The 14,483-nt window shown below is 64.0% G+C and overlaps 1 protein-coding gene across 5 annotated transcripts in view; it reads right to left on the reverse strand.

Annotated features, from left to right (window-relative positions):
* POC1A (POC1 centriolar protein A) overlaps window positions 1-14,483 on the reverse strand; it is a 75,699-nt gene that overhangs the window by 30,700 nt on the left and 30,516 nt on the right. For all 5 annotated transcript variants that reach the window (XM_036219156.1, XM_016133166.2, XM_036219157.1 and 2 more), the window contains 2 exons: window positions 6,702-6,770; window positions 4,305-4,403 (listed from right to left, as the gene is read on the reverse strand). In XM_036219156.1, the coding sequence (XP_036075049.1) occupies window positions 4,305-4,403; window positions 6,702-6,770 (168 nt within the window). The remainder of the gene's footprint in view (window positions 1-4,304; window positions 4,404-6,701; window positions 6,771-14,483) is intronic.

The raw sequence follows: 14,483 nt of genomic DNA on the forward strand, positions 1-14,483 counted from the left end.
GGTTCCCTCCTGCTCTAAACACCCACAAAGCCCCGTCTGCAAGTGTCCCCTCGAATCTACACTTCTCACTATGGAAAGCAAATGCCAGCCAAAAAATTTTTGTTGTCAGTAAGAGACCCAATTCCTCCATGTTCCCAAGTGAGAAAGCAAATCTACGAGGCAGGTGGAAACAGCCCTGTCCCCCACCTTGACCCTATGACTCCTCAGGCCTGGAGCCTGGGTGACAATACAGATCTTCAGCCACCACAGGACCCCCAGAACCTCAGCATGAGGCGAGATCCAGGGCCAAGACTCTCTGGGCCAGGAAGTGGGCCCAAGAATCCCTAAGTCAAGCCCACCCCTGTGAGCACCCCAAAACATAAATGTGAAATGAGGGTACAGGAGGTGACTGGGCCCCCCGCCCCAGAACCAGTGGTACTGGGAAGAAGCGGGCCATCCTCAGGGAAGGCTGAGGCCTCAGGCAGTCGCGCCCAGCTAGCCCAGCCCCTCCTCCGGGGACAGTTCCAGCACTGAGGCTCTCGGGTGCCTGCACAGCTTGCCCGGAGGAGGGTGGGGGAGGAGAACAGCCCCGCTCCTATCCGCCTCGTGGGTCTGGTTTCACCTCTGGGAGCACGGAGGACGAGCACAGCCTGCAGGGAGAACGGCGGGGGGGAACGTCCCCTCTCCTGCCCGCCGGCCCTCACCCCGCAGGCTGCGGCCGCACACCGCCCTGACGGGGCAGGGGCCCATCCTGCTCAGTCGGACAGAGGAAGGAAAAGAAACATTTTAAAAATAGCCAAAGATGGGTGAGCGCTTGCCACGTGCCAGGCATGGTCCCAAGCACCTATGGGCACGTGCCACCTCGTGAGACCCCACCGAGGCGGACCTGGCATCTCCCCATGCGAGATGAGCAGAGAAAGGCCCTTGGTCCTAGAAATCAAGGTTACTTTCTGCACTGAAGGGCAGCCAACCCTGAGAACTCAGGAAGTGGGTTTTTGGTTTTACTGAATTACTAAGAATTCTGCATCCTTTCCCCCGCCCCCAGCACAACCTTCCTTCCCATTGCATAATGGGCTCAGAAATGCTCAGAGGGAGGGCAAGGATAAGAGTAAGTCAGAATCAGTGCATCCTGACTATTCAAAGCGGCTTTGAAATGCTTCTGTGGTTGAGATAGAAGTCAGTCCTGTGGCAGCTAGGACTGGAGGAGCAGGTCCCAAATTCAAGGTCAGCCAAGACACAGTGGTCCTCGTGCTGCATGGACAGGCCCCAAAGCAGACGGCAGCACGCGGTGAGGCCGTGGAGGCGAGCGCGGCGTGCGAGATGACCAGGGCTCCGGCAGGGAGCAGAGCGAAACGCTAGACCTTCGGAAGCGCCCGCACGAGCCGCTGCCGCCAGCGCACGGGGGTCCGCGCAAGTGCCTCCCGGAGGCGCGCATCTGCACGGGGCCTTCCAGCATCCCCCCGGCCTTGCATCTTCCGGCCCGCCCTCACCCTGGTGCTGGGGTCCTTTCCCTGCAGCACTCCAGGCAGAGAAAGCTCCCCGGCCACAGCCCGAAAATGCCTCCTCATCATAACTCGGCCAAGAATAGAGGGAAAATAGAACCCATTATTCTCATTCTGAAGGGCTGGGAAATGGCTTTGCTTTTTGACATGAAATGTGCCTAAAAATAAGCTGTGAATTTGAAGCAGAGGTTGAAAACAGCTGCGAGTGACCTGAGCTCTCCTCAGAGCGGGCTCAGGGAAAGCCTTCGTTTCCAGAGGGCTGGCTGTCACTGTCAGAGCCGTGTCCTTGGCAGGGGTTTCCAGGGCAGGGGGCCGTGACAGGCTCATGGGGCTGCCCCTGCCCTGGGCTGCCCCCCCGGCTTTTAGCAGCCACACTCGAACAAGCACACGCTCGGGAACCGAAGACCCAGCAGCTGGGCGACGGGCTTCCTACAATCCCTGGACACCAGGCGTGACCCGTGGGCCTTAGGGCCGAGGCCTAGCGTGCACGCGGAGCTGGGGGGCGGGGCTGCCTGGGAAGCAGGACCTCTGGGCAGCGCCAAAGCGCTCACCAGGTACTGTCCCGGCACTGGCAAAGCCCGCGGGCGGGAAGGGCACGAACGCTCCGACCGTACGGGAAGGAGACCGAGGTGCCGAAGGTCTTTCTTGCTGTGGTTACCGCCACCTCTGGAGGACAAGCCAACACTCGGGCAGAGCTGCCCCGCGGCAGAAACCCGGGCTGCTGCTGGGCCACGGCAGCTGGGCGGGGCTACAGAGTCGCGCACACACGGTGGATCCCCAGTGCCAACCCCGAGCTCCCTGCACCCCCCCCCCTTACTCCACCAGCCTCCTCTGCGGCTGGCCACCCAGGGGGCTGTTAACGGGTGATTCTCGCCTGGGGGCACTGCTGGCAGCAGCGACGCCTGACGACATCTTTGGTTGGCAACTAGGGGTCGGGGATGCTACCGGCAGCTAGTAGGCAGAGGCCAGGGACGCTCTACACCCCACATGCCCGGGACAGCCCCCCAACAAAGATTTATCCAGCACAAAGGGTGACGGGGCCATGTCTCAGAGGCCCGAGCTACGGGGAGCGGTGTGAATGGAGCTGAGGCAGACTCATCGGACGCCCCCTGCCTGGGCTCCCCGAGGAGCTGACAGCCTAGCCAGCCACGGACTCAGTCACCAGGCACCACCCCAGTGCTGGGAAATCCGGGGCGGGACGGGCCGGGGCCTGCGCGTCGGCCTCCCTCCCCCGCCCACCGGACCACCAAGCGGCGCCCACCGGCAGGCCGCCTCCCCCGGAAGAGGAGCGACGTGGATGGACCTACTGCCGGTGGACTGCGCACTCGAGAAAGGGCAGAGTGGTAAACCCTGCGTGACGTGGATAAAGCAGACAGCTCCCCCCGGGGTCCCGTTGGCCTGGGAGCCCTGACCGCAGGAGCGCGCTGGCCGCGAGGTGCGCGTGTGCCCGCCAGGGGGCACGCCTGGCCGCCACCTCAGTCTCCGAGGGGCTCGTGACCAACCAGGAAAGGCCCTCAATAAAGGATAACTAGGTTTAACAAGTCAAGTCACTCCCAGGTGGACAGATGGGGTGTATTCAGGTCCCACTGTGGAAATGGAGGCTTGGGAAGAGGGGGTGCTTTGCCTGGGACCACACGGCCCAGGGTGCAGAACCCAGCACCCACTCCCTTCCCCTGACTAGAGCCGCATATGGGGACGCCCACTGGGCAGAGCTGTGGCCTGAGGCAGTATGGGAACAAATGGTTTAGCGCCTGCCCACCCCGCCCTGTCCTGCTGGCTTCCCCATCCCACGGCCTCTGCCCTAGACGATCAGGCCCCGCAGCTCTGGGAAACAAGGGTGCCCCACACCCCATCTCTGAGCCAGGACCAAAGGGACAAGTAATTCTCCTAATAACACTAAGAAAAGGAGCACGGGGTTCTCCCCTTGCTAGGGACTACCAGCCATTCCCAAGAGGCAGGTGGCGGTACCCTCCCCGGGGCCGGGGAGGTACAGGAGCGTGGAGATGGGGGGAGGAGGGGATCCTTCTGCTGGACTCAAACGCTGGATGGACTCCAGGCTTCCTGGCTCTATTCTGGGCCAGCCTCGACTCGCTGGGGGCAGTGGGCAAGCCGCTTCCTGTTGTTTAGGCTAGCTTCCGCGCGTGGGAGAGGCCGCGCAGCCTCTGCGGGCCGGAGGGATGCGGCCACACAGCCTGCGGCCACCAGGGCTCAGACCCTGGGGCTCCACAGCCTTGGCTTTAATGCTTATGTCAGCCAAAGCCTAATGCGACCTCATTCAAAGAGACCTTATCAGTTATCAATTTTTCCCCAAAAAATATTTGTCAAAATAACAGTGTTAACTATTTTCATCAGGAATGCTGAATGCCCTTTTACCAACAAAGGTACTAAAAACGGTCTGTGGCTGAAGAACTTCCTTTCCATGGTTTAAAGAAAAAGGAAGTGAGAGCAACGGGCCCGGGCCCGTGCTGCCCGCCCCAGCTGCGGCTCCAGGCCCACGCCCTCTAGGAACCCAGGGCCTGGCCCGAGACTCGACCCTCTTTTCCTCAGGCCTCAGCCAAGCGGAAGCGTGTGCCGTGGCGACGCCGCCCCCAAACGGAAGGCACGGGGCGCAGGCCCCGGCAGCCCGTCTGCTCAGAGAGCCTCCTCACGTAAAGCACAGCACTGCAAGGGCCACAGCACAGCCTGGCGAGCGGCGAGGTCTGACTGGTATCCCGTGCCCGCGGCCAGCCCTCGCCCCCACCCCCCGCCGTCTCAGCGCAGTGCTGCTCAGGGTGACCCAGACTGCCGGTCACGGGGCTCAGCCACGCCCGCCAGGCCACTCACCCGATTCCCGGAGGAGCCGGCCAGCATGGCGGGGGGCCTCTGGACCTTCGTGAGTTCTCCGGAATCCACGGTGTCGAAGTTACTCTTCCAAACCATCACCTGCCGAGACCAACAAGCACACAGGCTCAGGGAGAAAAGTCACCAGCCCTTCGCAGAGAAGATGGGCCTGAAGGCTGTCCCCAGAGCTCGGGGCCAGTGGCGGGACAGTGGCCCCCCACGACACCCCAAGCCAACTCCAGGACCTGCCCCGCTTTCCCGGAGGGCAGGCTTTTTGGACGGGCCTTGAGGGAACCTGGCTGTGCCAGCAGGACGGGACCACCGTGCGCCACCACCCGGCCTTTGCACTCGCTGGCCCCACCGCCCGAGCGGGCCCCTCAGGCTGCAGTGCCAGGCAGGCCATCCCTGGCCGCCTGCCAATTCCATCGCAGCCCTCCATTTCCTTCACAGCATCGGGGCCGCTGGTTACATACCCTCTTTGTCCCTTTTCCTCGTTCGTCAGTCTCCCCACTAACACGGGAGCTACTGAGGGTGGGGACCCGGCCTGTACACCATGACCCGAGCCCAGGCCGCTCGGAGCTGAGATCCTGGCTCCGCCCCTTACTGTGTGGCTCTGGGCAAGGGACTCGATCTCTCTGTGCCATGGATCCCAGCGCCCGCCTCCCGGGCTGCCATGCGGCCCACAGGAGACGGCTGGGCAGACACCGGCACCCGGAAGAAGCCGGCAACGTGTCCTAGGCCGGATCCCATACCCTGCTGGAGGGTCTTCACATCCCGAGGCTCCGGCAGATGCTGAGTGAGCCCCAGCTGGAGGCATCGGCCGCGTGTGGCTACACCGGTCCAGGACCACTTCCAGGACAGCAGGAACTGGGCAGCGTGGCCAGTGGTCAACCGAAAAACCTTGGTGTCCACTTCAGATGAAAAGCCGACGGGCCCTGGGGGCCTCCCCCGCCGGGACACGGCCATGAGCCCAGTTCTCTGGGGGCTCCTCGCCACTCCCAGCGGCATCACTGGTCACTGCCCCCCGACCACGGGGCACCCAGGGGCTCCCATCTGTCCCCGCTACGAGCAGAATGTCGGCACGCACCCTTGTTTACAAGGTCCTGTGACACTGCTGAACAACCCTCAGCAGCAGACGGGCTGTCACAAGCGCGCAGAGATGCTCAGACATCACTCCAGGAGGCGCCAGAGCACACCGCAGGGGGCGGCCGGGAGCTGACAGCGGCGGGCCGTCCCAGGACGGCCAGAGCAGGCGGAAGCCCCCTGGGCCGCGCGACCTCCTTCACCCTGACTTTCTTCGCAGTGTGAATTTACTGCTCTGGTTTCCCTCGTCTCCTGAGCAGTGAGCCGGGCCTCCAGGCCCAGAGGAGGCTCAGGGCCCCTTGCCCGGTTAGCGCAGCAGCTGGTGCAGGTGTGGAAAGACGCTGGCCATCTCCGTCCCGGGCTGTGCTGAAAGCTCCCCCACCCCGCTTTCCTCGTAGAGACTTGACCAGAATCGGTCCACTGGTTCGGGGCTGGGCTCCCGGGGAGGCCAGTGGGACTTTCCTGGGCTGAGCAGTCAGAGCGGGGAAGCTGGGCATCAAGTAGAGGGACACTCTGGATGGCTCACCAAGTCGAGGTGGCTCAGGACAGCCACCCCACCTCTCTGGACAAACAGTGCTGCACAGGAACTTGGAAGGAGACTTCCGGCGGGGGACTCTTCGACGCCCCCGAGACGCCCGGATGCCGGGCTCCAGGCCAGAGCCCGGAGGCAGGGTGCCCACCACGAGGTCACTGTTGCTCAGCAGTCCGGGCAGGAGGCACCGGGGCCGGCAGGCGGAAAGCCGCAGCAGACAGTGACAAAGCGGGGAAGGACCGCCTCACACAGGTCCCCCTCTGCAGCCTCGGAGTGTGGAAATGCTGACCCCTGAACTCGGTGCACGAGCAGGCTAGGGGCGGGCGCCGACGCCGAGGGGAGGCCCCGGGTAGCACGGAGCCTGCTCCCTCACCCGCGGGATGGGCGCTGGGCGCCTGCCCCTCCGGGCCACCGTGAGCTCCAAAGGAGCGACAAAGCTCTGGCCACACTGCCCACAGCGCCATGCCTGCGGCAAGCACCCAGAGTTACCTCATTATTCATTTATGATCGGGAGAAAGAAGCTACTAAAACTTTAACTTTTTCATGGCAACAGTAGCCTGGACCCACCCCCGCCAGCCCACACTGGTTTGAGCAGTGAGCGTTTGGAGACGCTGTCCCAGGGGGCGGGGGCCCTGGTCTGAGCACCCCACCCTGAGCTCCAGCCTTCGCGGTCACTGAAAGTCACCAAGGGCGCTGGGGAAACCCGGCCCATGCCCAGGACACCTCGGCCTCCTGGTCTGTTCTGACTGGTGTCAGGTGAGAGACCTCAGAACATCTTCACTTACTTGTTCGTCAGAACCTCCAGAAGCGAAATACTCTCCCGTTCTTGAAAAGGCAACAGAGGTGGCTGGACCCTAGCAGAACAAACGAACAAGAACAAACGCCCAAGGTCACTCCGGATGCTAAGCGCACAGGGAGAAACCAGGAGCTCCGGAGTGAATGCGGCCATGGGCCGAAGCGCTGAGGACCCGTTCGGCCCTTGGCCAAGGCTCGTACAGGTGCCCAGGCGCAGGCGCCACTGGCAGGACAAAGGACAGGCCATGGGTCACGGGCGGTCAGAGAGGAAGGAGGACGGCCGCGCTGGCAGCCCTGCTGGGCCGGCACCACTGTCCCCACTTCCCAGACGCTAGTGGCCAGAGAGGCGCACTGACGCGTGCCAGGCCCGGCCCTGGGACCGGAGCTCGGCCCCCCGACCCAGACCACGCTCTTCCTACACCACCCTGCGCTGACCGGACAAGCGGCGCCCTCAGGAGGAGCCAGGGAGCAGAGGCGGGGAGCCTTGGTGACACCGGAGGCCGGGGCTGGAGCAGGCAGGAGGCTGGGGGGGGGGGTGGCCTGGGCAGGCGCCCTCAAATGTGCCTGTCGCTGTGCTTACGGTCACGCCTGGGAGGAGCCTGGCTGCCCAGGTACGGGAGGTCCCACGACCACGGGAGGGGTGGCGCCGGGCCTGTGCTGGGCCGGGCTCTGAGGGCCGGGGGGGGGTGCGTCCAGGCTTGGGGTGGGGGGCCCCACGCACCACCGGGACCACCCCTCCCCATAGCACTTCCAGCGGCGGTGCTGGCACCCCCCGAGCCGCACTGGAGAAGAGGCCCTCTCCTGGATGACAACGGCAGGCCACTGTCACGAAGACCACTCAGCCCCTCCAGAGCAGCGTGGGGAGCAGCGGGAGCCCCAGGTGCCCGCACGGGCAGGCCCGGCGGTGGGGCCGACGGAGGGGTGGGGCCCGGACACCAGCCACACTGGGGAGCACCCTGCGCCCGGTGCCAGAAGGGACCAGACAAGCTGCGGGCTGGAAAGGGGACCGAGGTCAGGGAGCAAGGCCGCCTCCGCCTGCCCAGAGACAGAGGGGCTGAACCGGGCCCCTCCCGCGCGCAGCAGGAGCGGAGAGGCGCCCGCACTCCCAGAGCCTCCCGGGAGCCACGTGCGGGGCCGAGACAAGGCTGGTGCAGGCCGACCAGCACCAGGCCCGCCACCTGCGCTGGCCCTCGTGGCCCCCGGTGCGTGCTGGGCACGCGCGCCCCTCCTGAGGGGGCAGGTCCCGCCCAGGCCTCTCCCTGCCTCCTCGAGTGTGGGGCCCCAGGGGGCCAGGAACCACAGCGCTGAGTCCCGTGCAGCCATCAACGGACAAATAAGATCCACTCTTCTCGACAGGGACCAGACCCAGTCACACCAGTGCGCGTGAAGCGCCAGGTGCAAAGCAGCACACACAAGGCCCGCATGTGGGACGGGGCAGGGTACGTGCCATTCAGGTGCCCTTCCAGGTGACAGTCACTGAGGGCTAACAAGCGTAACAGGACTTTACGGAGTGTATGTGTGCTAACAATTCCAGGTGACTTTTACTCGGTTCTTGAAAGTCTTTGTAATTTCTCATACTTTGAATTTTTAACAAGTATGTGGCATTGCTACATTAACATGAAAACAAACAAGGAAAAACATAACTATTTTCATTTTGATGAAAAACCAAAAGGGAAGAGAGAAAAGGGAAGGAAGCCAGGGCACGAAGTGTCCAGAGAGCTGGGCCCCCTGCCGACCAGAGCTGCCTGAGAAATGGCAGGTTTCCAAGAAGCCACAGCAACTAAGGAACCACGCAAACATTCGTGGGTCAGTCACCTTTCCTGCGGTCACTCAACCACTAGATGGCAAACTGGAGCCCAGGAGCTGGAGACCCAGGGGCACCAGCAGCGGCAGGACCAGCACAGAGTGCGGCCGGAGGCCGGGCAGGCGCCTCGGGCCCGAGCCCCGGTGCCGGGAGCCCTCTGAGCAAGATGTGCTGAACTCTGCCCAGGGGCCGAGTGCCGGGAGACTCTGGGGATGGCGCGAGGGACACCCAGCTACGGGGGGACTTGCGAGAGTGAGGCCCCACTGGGCAGGCTGCTCAGCTCCCGCCCGGTGCCTCGGTGGTCCCAGAAAGAGGTCTCCCACGAAGGTCTCGCCTGCCAGTCCATCAGGCCCCGGGCAAGCGGCCCAGCGGCCTGTCCTGGGCGCTGCAGTGGCCCCATGACTGGAATGCGGACAGGCTCCCCTGTGCTGAAGATCAGCGGCTTTGGCCTTCCCAGGAGGGTGAGGGAGGCAGACAACCCAGGCCCCCCCGCGGCCTAGCCAGGCCCTACCCGCCCCGCCTCCCCCCAGCACTCCCGCACCGACTGCTCACCGCCCCGCAGACGGCGGGGGCGCAAGGCCTCCTCCTCCTCCATGGCCTTTCTGAGCCTCCCACATGCAGCTCTGAATCTAGTTATTTTCCATCTTTCCTGGTTTTAAATAAATCCACTTAAGATTACAAATTTGCCTCTGATTACCGCCTTAGATAGATCCGAAAAGTCCCTGACCCACTGTGTTCTCCCAGTTGTCTGCTTTCGTGTTCAGTTTCCACTGTGATTTTCTCCTTAGCCTGGCAGTGATTTTGATGAAATCCAGTTTCCAACCGTGGGGCTCAGGGTGTCTCTTTCTCACAGACAGAAGTCAGACAAGGCGCACGCTGAGATCGTTCTGCCTTCGTGGCGGCTTATGCCTTTTCGTGAGTCACTCTGCGTGCATTCATCTGCCAGCTCAGGGCAGGGGTATTGCTAAGCGGTCTCTCCCCCCAGGCCAGAAACCTCTGCTTACCCCTGAGTGTGACTCTGAGCAGCAGCTTCTGGCTGGGCCTTCAGCAGCGTGGAGCCCAACTTGCCCCAGATGGCTGGCAGTGCCCACCTGCCTGGGGCCCTGGTCGCCATGGGCTCTAGGTCAGGGCCGCTGGCAGGAACAGCTCCTGAGCTCCACCAGGTCCTTCCTCCCTCCCTCTCTGATCTGCCAGCCAGAGTCTTTCATGAGATGGTCCTGCTTGGTCACCATGAGCACTGGACACAGCCTGGCCACCCCCCACCATCCTCTCCCCTCCTGACCCAGGCACCCTGGTCCTCGAGCTTGGCTGGACCCAGACCCAGCCGTTTTACCGCACGCTGTCTCTGCCTTGCCAGCCTCAGACCCAAGGGACCCTACTGTCTGGTTTCTCCACTCGCACGCAGCAAAGCATCGATGGGGAAAGATTTTGAAAAAGAGGCAAACCGAAGGGCCCCACGCATCTGGACCGCCACCCCCGGGTGCTTCTCACTCGCAGCCCTGCGGCTGGTCCAGACCTGGCCACTCCGCTCACCCCTCCAGCACGATCCCCACATGCCTCGGCTTGACCCTTGTGCACGACAGCTACACCAGCAAAGCCCAGCCAGGCACCCCAGCCGGCACCGCTTTCGGTGGCTACCGACAAACAGGCACGTCACGCCGCGTGCCCCAAGCCAGGGGTGAGAGGAGCGTGTACCCAACAGGGACACGGAGGCCAGGAAGGCCTGAGAGGTCCCCGGCCTTCGTGCCAGGCCACTCCCTCCACGAACCCCTACCAGGGAGGCGCCTGCCCCGCTCACCAGCATCCGCTGTGGGCCGGCTCTTGGGTCCGAGTGGCGGCCCAGGGAACAGGCAGCGGCCTCAGGCAAGCCGAGGCTCTCTCCCGACCCTGGCTGGGGACACGGCTCCCAACGCTCCAGCCTGGGCTCTAGGCAGGGGGCAGAGGGCCAGGATGGCCTCTTGGCTGCTTGGGTCGGCGCGAACACGCTGCTCCGCCTGCTGGCGTCCCCTTGCCCGTCCCAGGTGTCCGACTATTCAGGCCAGGAGGGATGAGTTTCCTCTCCCCTGGAGCAGCCTGAGGGGCATGTGTCCCAGGCCGCGGCACCCCTCTGCCGCCCCTCTCTAGGGAAAGCCTCCATGGCCGGGCACGGCACGAGCTGCCAGCGACGTCAGTGGATCCGCGTCCTGTGGTCTCACGACCACCACGACCCCAAGCAGACAGTGGCTCTGGGGGGGGCCAGGCCCTCACCCACGTCCTGGGGCAGCCGGGCTGCAGGGAACCACGTGCCCAGCGGTCCCTATGCCGCTCAGTCACTCCGCAGAGACGCGAATCCAACTGCACAGCCGCGAACGCCAGATTTGACTCCCACCCACGTCCCGCCCACCGCCGGCTCCCAAATAGCTCTGGGGACTCGAACCAAATGAGCATAGCTTGAGATTATGTTTCAGAAAATACAGAAAAATAAATCTCTATTTCTAGCACATTGTCCCCACGCTTGCCACACGGAGCTATTGGGGCCTCGCTCGGGGCGCAAGGCTTCGAGCGACAGCTGTGGTTGGTGGGAGAACCCTCCTCCTCCTGGTCTTGCCGCAGGGAGGGATGAGAGGGGGTGAGGAGGCTCCCGTGGAGCCCTGACACCCCCGAGTCTGCGCCGGATCCAGGGAGAAGCAGGGACTCCCTTGCCTCCAGCTTCACCGGCATGGCCATGGGAGACCCCACAGCCAGACTGCGGAGCCTCAGGGAGGACAGGGCCCCTGCCCCCAGCCGGACCTGCAGGGCTCAGGCCCCGGACAAGATGGCCTGACTGGTGGGACTAATAAGGACATGCAAACAGACCTGCGGACCAAAGGGCCACTGCTCAGGACAGCTGGGGGCAGGGGGTGGCAGGCAGGCAGGTGTGGGGCAGGGGAGTGGCTGCAGTCCATCCACTAGGGGATTGATTTCAGGAGCTACATGGCAAAAGAGAAATCAAAGCAACAGACATTCTAGGGGAAATGAAAAAAAAACCTTAAACAAAAGAAAAAGCCAGATACACCTTGAGAGACTTAGTGGGAGGGGGAAATGGGCAATTTCCATCCCAGAGGGGGAGGGGCTGATGGCTATGGCCCTGTGCCTATCAACAGGGACTACATCATCAGAGACCCCAACATGGGCTCGTTTTCCTAACTGACGGCCCACCCATGCCCCTAACGGAAACCTTATATGGTCTCTTCAAGAGCTCTCGCCCGGAGCAGCAGGGCACCATGACCCAAGAGCTGAAGTGGAAAGGGCCCAGCACTTGTGAGGACCTACTGTGCCCCATCTGGGCCACACAGACTCGTCCTCTCCTAGAACAAAGCCGATGAGCAAAGGCTCGGCAAAGCCAATGTCGTGCCCAGCGTCACGGGTAGGAGGCAAAGCTGGGGTGGCCAGACCCCAGTGCCCAAGCCGGAGGCTCAGGCTCTCTGCTGGACAAGATGGAAGAGCCCCTGCTTTTCCCAGAAACAGGGAGTACAGCTGCTCTGGAAAATACTGGGTGTTTCCTTAGAGAGCAGGGCATCGTCACCCAGCAGACAAGGCTGTGTGCCCCCTCCCCAACCGAACATGTCCCGGCACTGGGCCTCAGTCAAAGGAGCTGGCAAGGGTGCCTGCTGCAGGCTCTTTGCCAACCCAACCCATCCAGAGAGAGGCCGCCCAGTGTTCCCGGGGCAGAGCGGGGAAGGAGGGCCGTGCGCAGCACCAGGCGGGGCTCGGCCCACTTTCCCCCCGGGTGGGCAGGTGCGGCTGGAGACCGCGGTGCCCTAGCTCTCCGCCCCGACAGGCTCCTCCGCCCGCCCTGGCCCCTGCCTGGCAGAGGCGGCTGTGTCTGCTCAGGCTGCGTCTAGAAACCTGCTGCCAGCTGCTGCCCCGTCATCGCGGGGCCCGGCACAGCCGGAGCAGCAGGCCTGCGGAGGGGCCAGGGTCCGTGCGGGCTGGAGCCAGCAAAGGGCCTGCCCAGTTCTCGGGCCTGCCATCCCATCACTCGAGGATGCTCAGCTGGCGGAAGCGAAAGGGACCCGTGGGCCCCAGCAGCTGTTCCCAGGTATCCCATGGGCAGGACCTCAGTCCCCACGGAATGGCCTTGTAGCCCAGTCCCCAAGCCGGGACTACAAGAGCGGAGCACCAGGATCCCTCGGGCCTGCAATTAGCTTACAGCCGACGTCCACTCCCGGCCCCACAGAGCGGGCCAGCCTCACACAGGCCAGTCGCGCCAGAGAAGCTCCGAACTGCTGGCCCAGCCCAGGGGACCCCAGCTGCACGGGGCGGTGCTGGTCGTAGCTTGGTGCCAACGTCCTGTGCTTCAGGAGACAACTAATGGCACTTCCGGCGCCAACCCGGACAAGCGCTTCGGCCAGCAGCTCTGCCTCCCCACCCTCCTCTCCGCCCTGACCCTCCCACACGGTCCCCCGCTCCGCCTGGAGCCCCGCCCCCACGCAGGCCCCCTCCCTGGCGCGCACAGAGCGCCCCCTGCCGGTCAAGGAGCGTCTCGCCCCTGCATCAGCTCCCCGTGGCGGGCTGTTCTCAGCGGGCCCTGACCCCCGCCGGCACTGTCCCTGCTCACAGGAACGAGAATCGAGAAGCGCGAAGGAACTGCTGCTCCGTGCGCAGGAAAACAAGAGCCCTCCCTCCCGACGGCCCTCTCTGGGCTATGCCTGGGGGCTGTCACGAGGTCCCTCAAGGCCCCAACAGGTGTCTGTCACGAGGTTCCTTCCTGCTGGACCGGGAACAGGTCACGTGGCGGCAAGGCTAAGACCCACACAGCCACAAGCCTGCGGGCCCCCCGCACAAACCAGTGAGCTGAGAACGGGGGTAAAATCACTTCTCAGCGCCGCACGCGTGAGGCCAGTGCGTGTGGGGGGAGCGGACTCGGGCACTCGCCCCAGCTCTGCCACCCGGAGACGCGAGCGAGACCCTCCCGGCCCAGCCCACTGTCCAGGCCTTGTCTCTCCACCTGGACTCGAAAGTGCTCTCAGATCTGCCATCGTCATTTGTGGACAGAACCCCGGGCACCTGGGACCCGCCAGGACGCACCCGGGAGCCCGGGGGCTGCGCGGCCACACGCTCCAGGAAGCGGCTGGTGGCAGCTGCGCTTCCTGCGGCTCACCCGCGCCCTGGGAGAGAGCGTGAGAACCCCAGTGACAGAGGCGCCCAGGTGCACATCTTCCTCGAAGGCCAGGCGGGCGTGGACATCACGCCGGGAAGCCTCAGAGGACCGCAGCCCTGAAGAGCACGCGCCAGCCCCCTCCTCAGCAGCCAGATGCAGCGCCCTGCCAGGCTCTGTCCCAGGGCTCAGGAGCCGCAGTCCATACCCCGACGGGGGTCACAGAATGCCTCCGACTCCCGCCCTCACGAACCCTCCAATCGGGAATGTCCCTGGAGCACGCCAGCTCCCAGGCGACACACGGGCCCAGCCTCCACGGTTCCTCCCAGGGGCTGAGCGGAGCAGCCCCCGCTCCTGGCCACGTCTCCACAAGTACTAGGTACTCAGTCAGGCTGGTGGCTCTGTTTTAACCAACTGCCCCCCACAAGAAGGCGCTATCAGCTGACTCTGAATCGCCCCAAACCTAGGGGCAGAGCCAGGCCCAACGAGGAGACACAGCAGACCCTAGCAGACCCTGGGGCACAGAGGGCAAGCAGGGCTTTGCTCAGGGCACACAGGCTGCCCCAAACACTGCGCATGTACACCTCGACATCTGCCCTCAGGCCGGATGCTTCGATCATGACGCTGCTCCACATCATTAGGAAGCACCCCAAAACAAAGTCCTCTCACGGCGGAAGGGGCAAATGAAGCGGGCAGGTCCGCACGAGTGGCCGGCCGTACACGCAGCACGGAGCTGCGGCCTCCAGCGGGGAGGGCGCGGTCCCATCGCCGGCCCGGAGCAGGAGGGCGGGAGAATCGGTGCTCTGCGAAGAAGCCAGGGGTTCAAGCAAGTGCAGGGATGGCGCAGAG

This window comes from Rousettus aegyptiacus, unplaced genomic scaffold, assembly GCF_014176215.1.
Source record: "Rousettus aegyptiacus isolate mRouAeg1 unplaced genomic scaffold, mRouAeg1.p scaffold_m13_p_4, whole genome shotgun sequence".
Classification (NCBI taxonomy): Eukaryota; Metazoa; Chordata; class Mammalia; order Chiroptera; family Pteropodidae; genus Rousettus; species Rousettus aegyptiacus.